The sequence below is a fragment of the Strigops habroptila genome, unplaced genomic scaffold (assembly GCF_004027225.2).
Source record: "Strigops habroptila isolate Jane unplaced genomic scaffold, bStrHab1.2.pri NW_022045631.1_ctg1, whole genome shotgun sequence".
Classification (NCBI taxonomy): Eukaryota; Metazoa; Chordata; class Aves; order Psittaciformes; family Psittacidae; genus Strigops; species Strigops habroptila.
This window is the reverse complement of record NW_022651108.1, coordinates 130,507-144,798: the sequence shown is the minus strand read 5'-3', so window position 1 is coordinate 144,798 and position 14,292 is coordinate 130,507. Positions and strand designations below refer to the sequence as shown.

At 64.4% G+C, this 14,292-nt stretch overlaps 3 protein-coding genes across 7 annotated transcripts; 1 reads left to right on the top strand and 2 right to left on the bottom strand.

The window, feature by feature from the left end:
- The first annotated feature begins 532 nt into the window (after positions 1-532).
- Positions 533-6,765, top strand: QPCTL (glutaminyl-peptide cyclotransferase like). Its single transcript, XM_030475138.1, has 7 exons — positions 533-762; positions 1,835-1,984; positions 2,060-2,329; positions 4,058-4,207; positions 5,002-5,101; positions 5,189-5,305; positions 6,394-6,765. The coding sequence occupies exons 1-7, from the start codon at positions 556-558 to the stop codon at positions 6,537-6,539; spliced, it is 1,140 nt and encodes a 379-aa protein (XP_030330998.1). The 5' UTR covers positions 533-555; the 3' UTR covers positions 6,540-6,765.
- LOC115603337 (splicing factor, proline- and glutamine-rich-like) lies at positions 6,758-7,668 on the bottom strand. Its single transcript, XM_030475142.1, has 2 exons — positions 7,438-7,668; positions 6,758-7,404 (listed from the first exon to the last, which is right to left on the bottom strand). The coding sequence occupies exons 1-2, from the start codon at positions 7,650-7,652 to the stop codon at positions 6,969-6,971; spliced, it is 651 nt and encodes a 216-aa protein (XP_030331002.1). The 5' UTR covers positions 7,653-7,668; the 3' UTR covers positions 6,758-6,968.
- Positions 6,758-14,220, bottom strand: AKT2 (AKT serine/threonine kinase 2). Of its 5 annotated transcripts, none has more exons than XM_030475133.1 (14): positions 13,953-14,220; positions 13,217-13,300; positions 12,968-13,096; positions 12,193-12,304; positions 11,960-12,110; positions 11,695-11,826; positions 11,505-11,570; positions 11,361-11,429; positions 11,034-11,156; positions 10,233-10,361; positions 9,935-10,149; positions 9,068-9,155; positions 8,424-8,526; positions 6,758-7,809 (listed from the first exon to the last, which is right to left on the bottom strand). In XM_030475133.1, the coding sequence occupies exons 2-14, from the start codon at positions 13,260-13,262 to the stop codon at positions 7,727-7,729; spliced, it is 1,446 nt and encodes a 481-aa protein (XP_030330993.1). In that variant the 5' UTR covers positions 13,263-13,300; positions 13,953-14,220; the 3' UTR covers positions 6,758-7,726. The 5 variants fall into 5 exon arrangements, with proteins under 5 accessions (XP_030330993.1, XP_030330994.1, XP_030330995.1 ...); XM_030475134.1 differs by having other exon boundaries at positions 6,758-7,806; XM_030475135.1 differs by lacking the exon at positions 11,505-11,570 and having other exon boundaries at positions 13,953-14,168.
- Positions 14,221-14,292: the final 72 nt, after the last annotated feature.

Genomic DNA, 14,292 nt, shown 5'->3' with positions numbered 1-14,292 from the left:
ATGGAGGGTGCTGGACACATGGTGATGGCCCCATGCAGGGTGCTGGACCCATGGAGGGTGCTGGTCCCATGGCAATGACCCCATGGAGGGTGCTGGCCCCATGGTGATGACCCCATGGAGGGTGCTGGCCCCATGGCAATGACCCCATGGAGGGTGCTGGCCCCATGGCAATGGCTCCATGGAGAGTTCTGGCCCCATGGAGGGTTCTGGCCCCATGGAGGGTGCTGGACCCATGGAGGGTCTGGCCCCATGGCAATGGCCCCATGGCGGGTGCTGGCCCCATGGAGGGTGCTGGCCCCATGGAGGGTGCTGGCCCCATGGCGGATGATGGCTCCATGGGAGGTGACGTCATCTCGGGGGAGTGCCACCCCTTATTCTCCGTGACGTCACACATCTCCCGTGACGTCGCCACCGCCCCGCCCTCCCGCGCCTGGCTCCGGGTCCGAAGAGGGCGTGGCCGAGCCCGCCTTAGCCCCGCCCCTTTCCCAATCAGCGCCGGCCCCGTCACCCTCGTGGCCCCGCCCACCCCCCCGTGCGGAGGCCCCGCCTCCCGCCATGCGGAAGGGCGCCGCAGGGTCCCGCCGCCCCAGGGCCGCGGGTTCGGGGCCCGGGCCCGGCCCGGTGCCGGTCGCGGTGGCCGCCGCCGGCTTCTGCCCCCGGTCCCGCCGCTGCCCGCGGCCGCTGCTGCCGCTCCTGGCGCTGGCGGCCGCCGCCGCGCTCCTCTACAGCGCCTGGCCCGGAGGGGAGCGGGACACCGGCACGGTGAGCGCCTGGAGCCGGGGTGGGGGGGACCCCGCATCGCCCCGGGAGCCCCCAGGCCCCATCGGGACGCCGCAGACACCCCGACATCCCTGAGAGCCCCCCCCGAGCCCCAGAACCCATCACTGGGGGCACCCAGACCCCCCCCCCAGCATCCCCCAGGGCCCTCGGAACCCCCCCGACCTCTCCAATAGCACCCAGACCCCCCCCAACCCCACCATAGGAGCACCCAGACCCACCTTGAGACCCCAGACCCCCCCAATGGCACCCAGACCCCCCCCAACCCCATCATAGGGGCGCCCAGGCACCCCCTTGAGACCCCAGACCCCATCGTGGGGGCACCCAGACCCCTCCTTGACTCCCCCAGCAGCCCTCAGGACCCTCGGACCCCCCCAGACCCCTCCAATAGCACCCAGACCCTCCTGACCCCTCCAAAGGCACCCGGACCCCATCATGGGCGCACCCAGACCCCCCCCAATCCCATCATTGGGGCACCCAGACACCCCCTTGAGACCCCAGACCCCCCCAATGGCACCCAGACCCCCCCCAACCCCATCATAGGGGCACCCAGACCCCTGCAATAGCACCCAGACCTCATCATAGGGGCACCCCAGACCCCCCCAATTGCACCCAGACCCCCCCCAACCCCATCATAGGGGGCACCCAGACACCCCCTTGAGACCCCTCCAAAGGCACCCAGACCCCCCCAACCCCATCATTGGGGCACCCAGACACCCCCTTGAGACCCCAGACCCCCCCAATGGCACCCAGACTCCCCTCAACCCCACCATAGGGGCACCCAGACCCCACCATAGGGGCACCCAGACCACCCCTTGAAACCCCAGACCGCTCCAATGGCACCCAGACCCCATCATAGGGGCACCCAGACCCCCTCTTGAGACCGCAGACCCCTCCAATAGCACCCAGACCCCATCATTGGGGGCACCCAGACCCCCCCAACCCCATCATAGGGGCACCCAGACCCCCCCTTGAGACCCCAGACCCCCCCAATGGCACCCAGACCCATCATGGGGACACCCAAACCACCCCCCCTCCTCATTTAACCCCCTTCCAGCTCCCACCTGCTGCTCCCCCCCCTTCCTCGGACCATTCCCTCCGGCAGCTCCTGAAGCTCTTGGATCCGTCCCGGCTCCACCAGCGCTTCCTCCGGCCCTTCCTTCGGGAGCGGGTGCCGGGGGGGCCGGGGAGCCGCGCCGTGCGCCAGGTACCCCATCCTCGCCATGGCTCCCCACGGCTCCCCTATGGGTGCCCAGCACCCATGGGTGCTCCCTGCCCGCAGCACATCGCGGGGTGCCTGGAGGCGCTGGCCTGGCACGTGGAGCTGGACGCCTTCGCGGCGCCGACGCCGCGCGGCTCCGTCACCTTCACCAACGTGGTGGCCACGGCGGCCCCCGGCGCCGCGCGGCGCCTGGCGCTGGCCTGTCACTACGACACCAAGGTGCTGCCGGCGCCGGGCTTCGTGGGCGCCACGGACTCGGCCGCCCCCTGCGCCATCATCCTCGAGCTGGCCGCCGCGCTGCGCGGGCCCCTGCGGCGCGCCAAGGAGGCGGTGGGTGCCGCGGCAACGGGGGGGCGGGGGGGGAGGGGGAAAGGGGGGGAAAGGGGGGGAAATGGGGGGTAATGGGGGGTAATGGGGGGAAAGGGGGTGAAATGGGGGGTAATGGGGGAAAGGGGGTGTAATGGGGGAAATGGGGAGTAATGGGGGGAAATGGGGCGTAATAGGGGGAAATGGGGGGTAATGGGGGGAATGGGTCGTAGTGGGGTGAAATGGGGTGTAATGGGGGGAAATGGCGGGAAATGGGGTGTAATGGGGGGAAATGGGTTGTAATGGGGGTGAAATGGGCCGTAATGGGGTGAAATGGGTCATCAGGGGGGGAAATGGGCTGTAATGGGGCAAAATGGGTTGTAATGGGGGAAAAGGGGGCATAATGGGGGGAAAAGGGGCGTAATGGGGGGAAATGGGTCATCAGGGGGTGAAATGGATTGTAATGGGGGGAAATGGGCCGTAATGGGGTGAAATGGGTCATCAGGGGGTGAAATGGATTGTAATGGGGGGAAAGGGGCCATAATGGGGTGAAGTGGGTCATCAGGGAGTGAAATGGGTTGTAATGGGGGGAAATGGGCTGTAATGGGGTGAAATGGGTCGTAATGGGGCGAAATGGGTTGTAATGGGGTGAAATGGGTTGTAATAGGGTCCCCATGGGCCATAATGGGGTGAAATAGGTCGTAATGGGGTGCAATGGGTCCTAGTGGGGTGAAATGGGCCATAAGGGGGTGAAATGTGTTGTAATGGGGTCCCCGTGGGCCATAATAGGGTGAAATGGGCCATGATGGGGTGAAATGGGTCATAATGGGATCCCGTGTCCCATGGTGGGGTCCCCTGTCGCAGATTGGGGTCCTCATGTCCCGTATCGGGGTCCCTGTCCCGTATCGGGGTCCCCATGTCCCATATCGGGGCCCATGTCCCGTATCGGGGTCCCTGTCCCGTATCGGGGTCCATGTCCCGTGTCGGGGTCCCCATGTCCCGTATTGGGGTCCCCATGTCCCGTATCGGGGTCCCTGTCCCGTATCGGGGTCCATGTCCCGTATCGGGGTCCCCATGTCCCGTATTGGGGTCCCCATGTCCCATATCGGGGTCCCTGTCCCATATCGGGGTCCCCTGTCCCGTATTGGGGTCCCATGTCCCATATCGGGGTCCCCATGTCCTGTATCGGGGTCCCCTGTCCCGTATCGGGGTCCATGTCCCGTGTCGGGGTCCCCATGTCCCGTATCGGGGTCCCTGTCCCGTATCGGGGTCCATGTCCCGTATCGGGGTCCATGTCCCGTATCGGGGTCCCCATGTCCCGTATTGGGGTCCCCATGTCCCGTATCGGGGTCCCTGTCCCGTATCGGGGTCCATGTCCCGTAGGCAGTCCCATGTCCCGTATTGGGGTCCCCGTCCCGTATTGGGGTCCCCATGTCCCATATCGGGGTCCCCTGTCCCATATCGGGGTCCCATGTCCCATATCGGGGTCCCCATGTCCCGTATCGGGGTCCCCTGTCCCGTATCGGGGTCCCATGTCCTGTATTGGGGTCCCCATGTCCATATCGGGGTCCCTGTCCCGTATCGGGGTCCATGTCCCATATCGGGGTCCGTGTCCCGTATTGGGGTCCCCATGTCCCGTATCGGGGTCCGTGTCCCGTATCGGGGTCCCATGTCCCGTATCGGGGTCCATGTCCGGTATCGGGGTCCCCATGTCCGGTATCGGGGTCCGTGTCCCCCGCGCGGGTGTCTCAGGGCGCGGAGGCGACGCTGCAGCTCCTGTTCCTGGACGGGGAGGAGGCGTTCGAGGAGTGGAGCGACACCGACTCCCTGTACGGCGCCCGGCACCTGGCGGCGCGCATGGCGGCCACGCGGCACCGCGCCGGCACCCACCTCAGCGCCATGGTGAGCCCATGCGGGGCCCACGGCCACGGTGGGGTCCCCATGGCCACGGTGGGGTCCCCATGGTCACGGTGGGGTCCCCATGGCCATAGTGGTGTCCCCATGGTCACAGTGGGGTCCCCATGGCCATGGTGGGGTCCCCATGGCCATAGTGGTGTCCCCATGTTGATGTCCCCATGGTCTCACTGATGTCCCCATGGCCATACTGGTGTTCCCATGGTCACGTTGGTGTCCCCATGTTGATGTCCCATGTTGCTGTTGGTGTCCCCATGGTCTCATTGATGTCCCCATGGCCATGCTGGTGTCCCCATGTTGGTGTCCCCATTGCCATATGGTGTCCCCATGGTGCTCTTGGTGTCCCCATATTGGTGTCCCCGTGGTGCTCTTGGTATCCCCATGGTGCTGTTGGTGTCCCCATGTTGATGTCCCTGTGGTCTCAGTGATGTCCCTCCCCATTGCCATATGGTGTCCCCATGGCCATACTGGTGTCCCCCTGGTCTCATTGATGTCCCCATGTTGGTGTCCCCATGGTCGCGTTGGTGTCCCCATGTTGATGTCCCCATGGTCTCATTGATGTCCCCATGGTCTCATTGATGTCCCCATGGTGCTGTTGGGGTCCTCATGGTGCTGTTGGGGTCCCCATGGTCTCATTGATGTCCCCATGGTCTCACTGATGTCCCCATGGTGCTGTTGGTGTCCCCATGTTGGTGTCCCCATGGTCTCATTGATGTCCCCATGGTGCTGTTGGTGTCCCCATGGTCTCACTGATGTCCCCACGGTGCTGTTGGTGTCCCCAGAGCCTGCTGGTGCTGCTGGACCTGTTGGGCGCGCGGGACCCGGCCATCCACAGCCACTTCCCCAGCACCCACCACTGGTTCCTGCGCCTCGTCCACATCGGTGCGGCACAGGGGGGGCCGGGGGGGGGGGCTGTATGGGGGGGGGGACACCGGGGGGGTCACAGCCCTTGTGTGTCCCCCCCCCCAGAGCAGCGGCTGCGGCGCCTGCGGCTGCTCCACGCGGCCCCCCCGGACCCGCCCTTCTTCCGCCTCAGCCCGGCCCCGGGGCCCGTCGAGGACGATCACGTCCCGTTCCTGCAGAGAGGTGGCGCTCGTGGCCCCCCCGGTCCCCCCCTGTCCCCAAGTGTCCCCCCATGGCCCCAGGTGTCCCCTCATGTTCCCGCATGTGCCTCCCTTGTGCCATGTCCTGTGTGTCCCATGTCCCTGCATGTCCCATATCGCATATCCCGTGTCCCATGTCCCATACCCTGTGTCCCTTATCCTGCGTCCCATGTCCCGCGTCTCATGTCCCTGCGTGTCCCGTGTCTCCCCGTGTTCCATGTCCCATATCCTGTGTCCCATGTCCCTCCCATGTCCCATAACCTGTGTCCCATGTCCCGTGTACGATGTCCCTCCTGTGTCCCATGTCCCATATCCCATGTCCCTCCCATATCCCGTGTCCCGTGTCCCATGTTCCTCCCATGTCCCATGTCTCATGTCCCTCCCATGTCCCGTGTCCCATATCTCATGTCCCACATCCCATGTCCCATGTCCCACATCCCATGTCCCATATCCCGTATTCCATGTCCCATGTCCCGTATCCCATGTCCCATATCTCATATCCCTTATCCCATATCCCATATCCCACATTCCGTATCCCATATCCCATGTCCCGTATCCCATATCCCATACCCCATATCCCATGTCTCTATCCCATATCCCACATCCCATATCCCGTGTCCCATGTCCCATATCCCATGTCCCGAGTCCCATGTCCCACATCCCATATCCCATATCCCATGTCCCATATCTCATATCCCTTATCCCATATCCCATATCCCATGTCCCACATTCCATATCCCATATCCCATGTCCCGTATCCCATATCCCATACCCCATATCCCATGTTTCTGTCCCATATCCCGTGTCCCATGTCCCATATCCCATGTCCCGAGTCCCATATCCCATGTCCCGAGTCCCATGTCCCACATCCCATGTCCCACATCCCATATCCCGAGTCCCATATCCCATATCCCATGTCCTGAGTCCCACATCCCATGTCCCACGTCCCATATCCCGTGTCCCGCATCCCATATCCCGAGTCCCACATCCCATGTCCCATGTCCCGAGTCCCACATCCCACATCCCATATCCCACATCCCATATCCATGTCCCACCCGCCGTGTCCCGCAGGGGTCCCGGTGCTGCACCTCATCCCGCTGCCGTTCCCGCCGGCCTGGCACACCCCCGAGGACACGGAGCGGAACCTGCACCCCCCGACCATGGAGGATCTCACCAGGATCCTGCTCGTCTTCGTCACCGAGTTCCTGCAGCTCTGAGCCCCCCCGGGACCCCCCCCGGGACCCCCTTTGGGGACCCCCCTTTGGGACCCCCTTTGGGGCGCCCCTGGGCTCCCATTTGGACACTCCTCTTGGGGACTTCCCTCCCTTTGGGGACTTTGGGCCCCCCCCTAAGGACGTGCCCCCCCCTCCCACCCCCCCCCCCCAAGCCGCCTCATCCCGATTCTTCCAAAAACCAGCACAAAAAAGACCCCAAATCCAAAAATCTCCCAGTTTATTGCTCGTACCGTCCGGGGGGGCCCCCAAATTTGGGGGGGGGGACACCCCCTGTGTCCCGTCCACCCCCCCCCCCCCGGCGCCACCCCGGTTTGAGTCAATTCGCCTCCATGGGGCCGGCGTTTGCCGCAGCGTCCGTGGGGCCGGAGCCGGGAGCACCGGGAGCACCAGGAGCGGGTTCCGGTGACGCCGTCACCGCGGGTAAGGCACCGGCAAAGCCAAATGTGGGGTGCGGGGGGGGCCCGGCATCCAGCCCCAGCGCCATGGGTGGGATCCGGCTGCGATCCGGGTGGGATGTGGTTGAATCCCGGTTGAGATCCAATTGGGATCTGGTTGGGATGCAGTTGAGTCCTGGTTGGGATCCGGTTTGGGATCTGGTTGAGATCCAGTTGGGATCCAGTTGGGATGCAGTCGAGTCCTGGTTGGGTACCGGTTGAATCCTGGTTGAGATCCAGTTGGGATCCAGTTGGGATCTGGTTGAATCCCGGTTGAGATCCAGTTGGGATCCGGTTGGGATGCAGTTGAGTCCTGGTTGGGATCCGGTTTGGGATCCGGTTGGGATGCAGTTGAGTCCTGGCTGGGTACCGGTTGAATCCCAGTTGAGATCCAGCTGGGATCCGGTTGGGATGTGGTTGAGTCCTGGTTGGGATCCGGTCAGGATCTGGTTGAGATCCAGTTGGGAACCAGTTGAGTCCTCGATGGATTCCAGTTGGGATCCGGTTGAGTTTCACCTGGGATCCGGTTGCGCTTCAGTTGGGATCCACTTGGATTCCTGTCGAGTCCCGCTTGGGATCCAGGTGGCTTCAAGGCGGAGCCGGCAGCGCGGGATGTGTGGGGCTGGATGGAGCCCACGGGGGGGGGGCTGATGGGACCCATGGCGGGGGCTGACGGAGCCCATGGGGGGGTCCTGCCCTCCGGGTCGTCCCCCCCCGGCTCCGGCTCCGGCTCCGTCATTCCCGGATGCTGGCAGAGTAGGAGAACTGCGGGAAGTGCGTCCGGTGGTCGCTCTCTGGGGAGCCCAGAGCGTCGTCTGCTGGGAACGGGGGGCACCGTGAGCCCCCACACCCCCCCATGGGGGTCCCAGCACCCCCAAACCCCCCCATGGGTGTCCAATGGGGGGTCCCAGCACCCCCAAGCCCCCCCATGGGTGTCCAATGGGGGTCCCAGCACCCCCCAAACGCCCCTATGGGTATCCCAGAGCCCCCCAAACCCCCCCATGGGTGTCCAATAGGGGGTTCCACCACCCCCCAAACGCCCCTATGGATGTCCCAGAGCCCCCCAAACCCCCCCATGGGTGTCCAATGGGGGTCCCAGCACCCCCAAACCCCCCCATGGGTGTCCAATGGAGGGTCACAGCACCCCCAAACCTCCCCATGTGTGTATAATGGGGGTCCCAGCACCCCCAAACCCCCCCATGTGTGTCCAATGGGGGTCCCAGCACCCCCAAACCCCCCCATGGGTGTCCAATGGGGGGGTTCCACCACCCCCCATATGCCCCTATGGATGTCCCAGAGCCCCCCAAACCCCCCCAAACCCCCCCATGTGTGTCCAATGGGGGTCCCAACACCCCCCAAACCCCCCCTATGGGTGTCCCGGAGCCCCCCAAGGCCCCGATGTGGGTCGCAGCCCCCCAAGCCCGCAGCTCACAGCGGTCGGGGGGGGTGATGGTGATGGACTGAGCCGTGAACTCGTCGTCGAAGTAGCGGGTGTCGATCTCCGACGTCACCTGCGGCTTGAAGGGGGGCACCAGCTATGGGGAGATGGGGGGGGGACACCCTCAGTGCAAGGTGGGGGCCCCCCAGGGCCTTGGGGGGCTGCACAGGGGGGTCCTGGGGGGGTCCCTGTCACCTTTGGGTGCTGGGGGAGAGGGTTTTGGGTGTCCCTTTGGGTGCTGAGGGGGGGTATTGGGGGGTGTTTGGGGTCCCCCTGGGTGCTGGGGGGGGGTATTGGGGGGTGTTTGGGGTCCCCCTGGGTGCTGGGGGGGGGGTATTGGGGGGGTTTGGGGGTCCCTTTGGGTGCTGGGGGGGGTATTGGGGGTGTTTGGGGTCCCCCTGGGTGCTGGGGGGGTTGTGCGGGGGGTTTGGGGTCCCCCTGGGTGCTGGGGGGGGGTATTGGGGGGGTGTTTGGGGTCCCCCTGGGTGCTGGGGGGGTGTGGGGGGGGTGTTTGGGGTCCCCCTGGGTGCTGGGGGGGGGTGTGGGGGGGGTTTGGGGTCCCCCTGGGTGCTGGGGGGGGTATTGGGGGGGTGTTTGGGGTCCCCCTGGGTGCTGGGGGGGTCTGGGGGGGGTTTCACCTTCCTCTGCACCACGTCCTGCCAGTTGATGGGGGCGAAGAACCGGTGCTCCATCACCTCCTGGGCGTCGCGGGGACCCCCCCCCAGCCTGCGGGAGGGAAGCACAAGCCGGGATCAGGAGCGGGATCAGGAGCAGGATCAGGATCGGGAGCGGGATCGGGATTGGGATCAGGATTGGGAGCGGGATCAGGATCGGGATTGGGATCAGGATCGGGAGCGGGATCAGGATCGGGAGCGGGATTGGGATAAGGATCGGGATCAGGAGCGGGATTGGGATTGGGATCAGGATCGGGAGCGGGATCAGGAGCGGGATCAGGATCAGGATCGGGACCAGGATCGGGATTCCAGCCCCATGGATCCTCCCCACACCCTGTATCTCCCCCAAGCCTGCGGGAAGGAACCAAAACCCAGGATCTGGACCAGGATTGGGACCGGGACCAGTATCAGGATTGGGACCAGGATCAGGATTGGGACCAGGATTGGGACCGGGACCAGTATCAGGATTGGGACCAGGATTGGGACCGGGACCAGGATCAGGATTGGGACCAGGACCAGAACTGGGCCCAGGACTGGGACCAGGACCAGAGCCAGGACCAGGACTGGGACCAGGACCAGAGCCAGGACCAGGACTGGGATCAGGACCAGGACCAGAACCAGGACCAGGACCAGGACCAGGACTGGGATCAGGACCAGGATCCAGGACCAGAACCAGGACCAGGACCAGGACTGGGACTAGGAACAGAACCAGGATCAGGACCAGGACCGGGACCAGAACCAGGACCAGAACCAGAACCAGAACCAGGACCAGCACCAGCACCAGGACCAGCACCAGGACCATGACTCCATTGCTCCCCCCCAGCCCCTCACCGTTGCTTGGGGTCCTTCTTGAGCAGCCCGGCCAGGAGCGCCTTGGCCTCGGGGCTCAGGGTGCGCGGGAAGCGGATCTCTTCCATCAGGATGAGCTCGAAGAGCCGCTCGTGGTCCTGGTTGTAGAAGGGGAGGCGGCCGCACATCATCTCGTACATCACCACCCCCAGGCCCCACCAGTCCACGGCGCGCCCGTAGTCGTTGTCCTCCAGCACCTACAGGAAGGAGCCGCAGGATGAGCCCCAGGAGCTTTGGGAATGGGGGGGGGGGGATCCATAGGGATGAAGCAGACGGATACCTCCGGCGCCAGGTACTCGGGGGTGCCGCAGAAGGTCTTCATGGTGGCTCCATCGCTGATGCCCTCCTTGCAGAGGCCGAAGTCGGTGATTTTGATGTGGCCGTCTTTATCCAACATGAGGTTTTCCAGCTGGGAAAGCAGGAGAAGAGATGGAATGGGACAAGGGATGGAACGGGAGAAGCAATGGAATGGGACAAGTGATGGAATGGGAGAAGCGATGGAACGGGAGAAGCGATGGAACGGGAGAAGCGATGGAATGGGAGAAGTGATGGAACGGGAGAAGCGATGGAACGGGAGAAGCGATGGAATGGGACAAGTGATGGAATGGGAGAAGCGATGGAACGGGAGAAGCGATGGAACGGGAGAAGAGATGGAACGGGAGAAGGGATGGAACGGGAGAAGCGATGGAATGGGAGAAGCGATGGAACGGGAGAAGCGATGGAACGGGAGAAGCGATGGAACGGGAGAAGCGATGGAACGGGAGAAGTGATGGAATGGGAAAAGCGATGGAACGGGAGAAGCGATGAAATGGGAGAAGCGATGAAATGGGAGAAGCGATGGAATGGGAGAAGCGATGGAACGGGAGAAGTGATGGAATGGGAAAAGCGATGAAATGGGAAAAGCGATGGAATAGGAGAAGGGATGGAACGGGAGAAGCGATGGAATGGGAGAAGCGATGGAATGGGAGCAGCTCCTGCCTCTAAAAGGGGGGTATTAAGGAGCTGGATTCAACCCCCCCCCCCACTTCAAGCCAAGCCAAAGGGTTGAAGCTGCACCGGGATGGGGGGAAGGCGCCGGTACCTTGATGTCCCTGTAAACCACATCCCGGGAATGGAGATATTCCAAGGCGGAAACGATCTCGGCGCCGTAGAAGCGGGCCCGATCCTCGGTGAAGACACGTTCTCTCGAGAGGTGGAAAAAGAGCTGGAGAAACAAAGGGAAAAAGAAAGATTCGGGATCAAGAAGCGCGTTAAACGCCTTTAACACGCTCCAAGCTCCTCGGGATTCATGGATGGGGCCTGAGAAACGCTCCGGAGCGGAGATTTTAGGGATAAAGGGGGAGATCTGGGGATGCAGGAGGAGCTTTGGAGGTGGGAATGGTGCTTTCCAGGGAAGGGGAGCTCCCACCTCGCCGCCGTTGGCGTATTCCATTACGAAGCAGAGGCGGTCGTTGGTCTGGAAAGCGTATTTGAGCGCCTGGAAAAGCGGGAGCAAAGGGGTTTGCGGGAAGCTCCATAGGGATGGAGGGGGCTGGGGCGGCGCGGTGCTTACGGTGAGGAAGGGGTGCCGGGTGTTCTGCAGCACCCGGCTCTCGGTCACGGTGTGAGCCACCTCGTCCTGCGCACGGACATTCCCTTTCAGCGCCGGCATTCCCAGCGCCGGGAATTCCCGCTTTTGGGGATTCCCAAGGAGAGACCCCGCGCGCGGGGATGGGTGATCCCGCGCCGGATCCCGCACGCACCTTGGCGATGATGACTTCCTTGCGGAGGATCTTCATGGCGTAATAGCGCCCGGTGGCCTTTTCCCGCACCAGGATCACCTTCCCAAAGGTCCCTTTTCCCAGGAGCTTCAGGTAATCAAAGTCGTTCATTGTCTTGGAAGAGGAAAACCAGGGAATTTATGGAGCCGGGATGGGAAAAGCCTTTCCCAAGCGGCACCGCTGGGATGGGGTTTATCCCATTGCTCTCCCTCCCTGCCCATCCCGCCCCATTCCCGCTCCCGCTCACGGCCTTGGCGCGGGATTTGCCGATGGCCACTTCCATGTCCTCGGCGCCGGGGCCATCCGTGGATCCACACTTGTATTCCATGGCATCCACCTCCGGCTCCTGGTTCTTCAGGCTGTTGGCGACCGTCTGGATGGCTCGCATCCACTCCTCGCTGGGGAAGGGAACAGGGATGCAATGAGGGACGCGGGGGGCTGCTTAACCCCCATTCCCATGGGAATGAGGCCGCCGCGCACCGCTCCTCCGGGGTATCCACATGGAACGTCCTCTCGATGACCGTTGTCCATTGCAGGCAGCGGATGACGAAGGTGTTGGGCCGCGGGCGCTCCGTCTTCATCAGCTGGCACTCTGCGCGCCGGGCAGTGGGAAACACGCTGGCTCGGGAGCAACGAGCACCAGGGAGCAGCCCAGCACCGGGAAGCACCGGGAGGAGCCGCTCGGCCACGTGCGGCTTCCTGCCGCGGCCCCAAACATGCCCCCAAGAGCCCCAAAACCTCCTGGGCCACCAAAGACACGTCAACCAGAGACCAACGTCCCCCATAGACCTGCCCTTGGCTCCCCAAACCTTCCCCCCTAGACACCTAAGATGCTCACTTGGGTCCCAAAACCTCCTGGACCACCAAAGACACATCAACCATAGACCCACATCCCCCATAGACCTGCCCCTGGCTCGCCAAACATGCGTCCAGGACCCCCAAAACCTCCTGGACCATCAAAACCACACCTCCCATAGACCCACATCCCCCATAGACCTGCCCTTGGCTCCCCAAAGATGCCCCCAGAACCCCCAAAACCTCCTGAACCAGCAAAGACACATCAACCACAGACCAATGTCCTCCATAGACCTGCCCTTGGCTCCCCCAAACATGCCCCCAAGACCCCCAATTGGGTCCCAAGAACCCACTGACCCCCTTGAAGCTCCCGCTTCAGGCTTGGTTGCCACCAACCCCAGACCTTCAGCACCAGAAGCTGGTCCCAGCCCCTCCCCAAGCCCCGGCGCCCCCGACCCACCGGCCACGGAGAAGTTATTGAGGGGGGGCAGGCTCTGATCCGGGCTCTCCGGCCGCTCCTTGTAGCCGATGAAGGAGCCGTCGCTCTTGAGGAGGAAGTATCGGGGTCGCCACGTCTTGATGTATTCACCTGCAGGAGGAGGTTGGGGGGGTCCGGGGGGGGTTTGGGGGTTCCAAAGGGGAGCCCCGTGTCCCATTTGGGATGTGGGAAGCACAGACTCCCCCCCCCCCCCGTTGGTGCTGTGCTCACCTCTCTTGTGCAGCCACCCCTCCTTCACCACCAGCACCTCGTTCATGGCGGGGCCGCGGCGCCGGGGCTAACGCCGGCCAGGACCTGCGGACGGGATGGGATGGGACGGGATGGGATGGATCCTGCCATTCCCTTCCCTTGGGATACGGATCCCAAACATCCCAACACCGGGATGCGGCCGGTTCCCAGCACCCAGGGGAAGGGGGGACCTGGCAACAAGGGAACGAATCCAAGTCCTAGCATGGGATTAACCCCCCAGTCCCAAGGGACGGGCTCAATTCCCGCTGGATGGGGATGGAGCCCACACGGGGGGACCCCAAAAGCCCCCTCCCAGACACAGAGGGGCATAAAGTGCCCCCCAAACCCCCTCAGCGCAGCTCCATGGGGCCCCCCGACCCTGCATGGGCCCTATAGAGCCCCCTAAAGCCTTCCAGGGCCCCCCCAGACCCTGCTGGACCCTAATATAGTCCCCCCCAACCTTCCAGAGCCCCCCCCCAGGACCCCTATTTCAGGTGTCCCCCCCCCCGCAGCGGGTGGTTCGCTCCCGGCGGCGTTCCCTACCCCAAGGCGGGCGAGCTCACTGTGGGGCGCGGGGGGGGGTGGGGGCGCACCCCCGGCGGAGGGGCGCGGGTGGTACGGTCCGCGCGGGGGCCGGCGAGGGGCGGGCGAGTCCATTGCGCGGCGCCGGGGGGGTGGGGGGGTGTGGGGTTAAGGCAGAGCAAGGCCGGTTCCTCACCTGTCATGGACGCCGCGGGCCCCGCCGGCTGCTGCCGCTCATCCCGGTTCCACTCCCTCCGGTTCTTCGGCGGCGGCCGCGGTGCCGGAGCCCGGGAAGCGGGAGAGGAACCGGAGACGGTGGCGGCGGGACACGGAAAGTGGAGGGGGGGGGCGTGGGGAACCGGAGACGGGGAAAGACCCCGCTCGGCTCCAGGCGCCGCCGCTGCGCATGCGCCGAAGCGCGGGAGGGGAGCGCGCGCAGGCGCGGGAAGCCCGGCCCCGCCCCCCGGCGCGCAGGCGCAGCCCGGGCCCCGCCCCCTTTCAGCCCCCATCTAATTTGCATGGATTTGCATAAACCA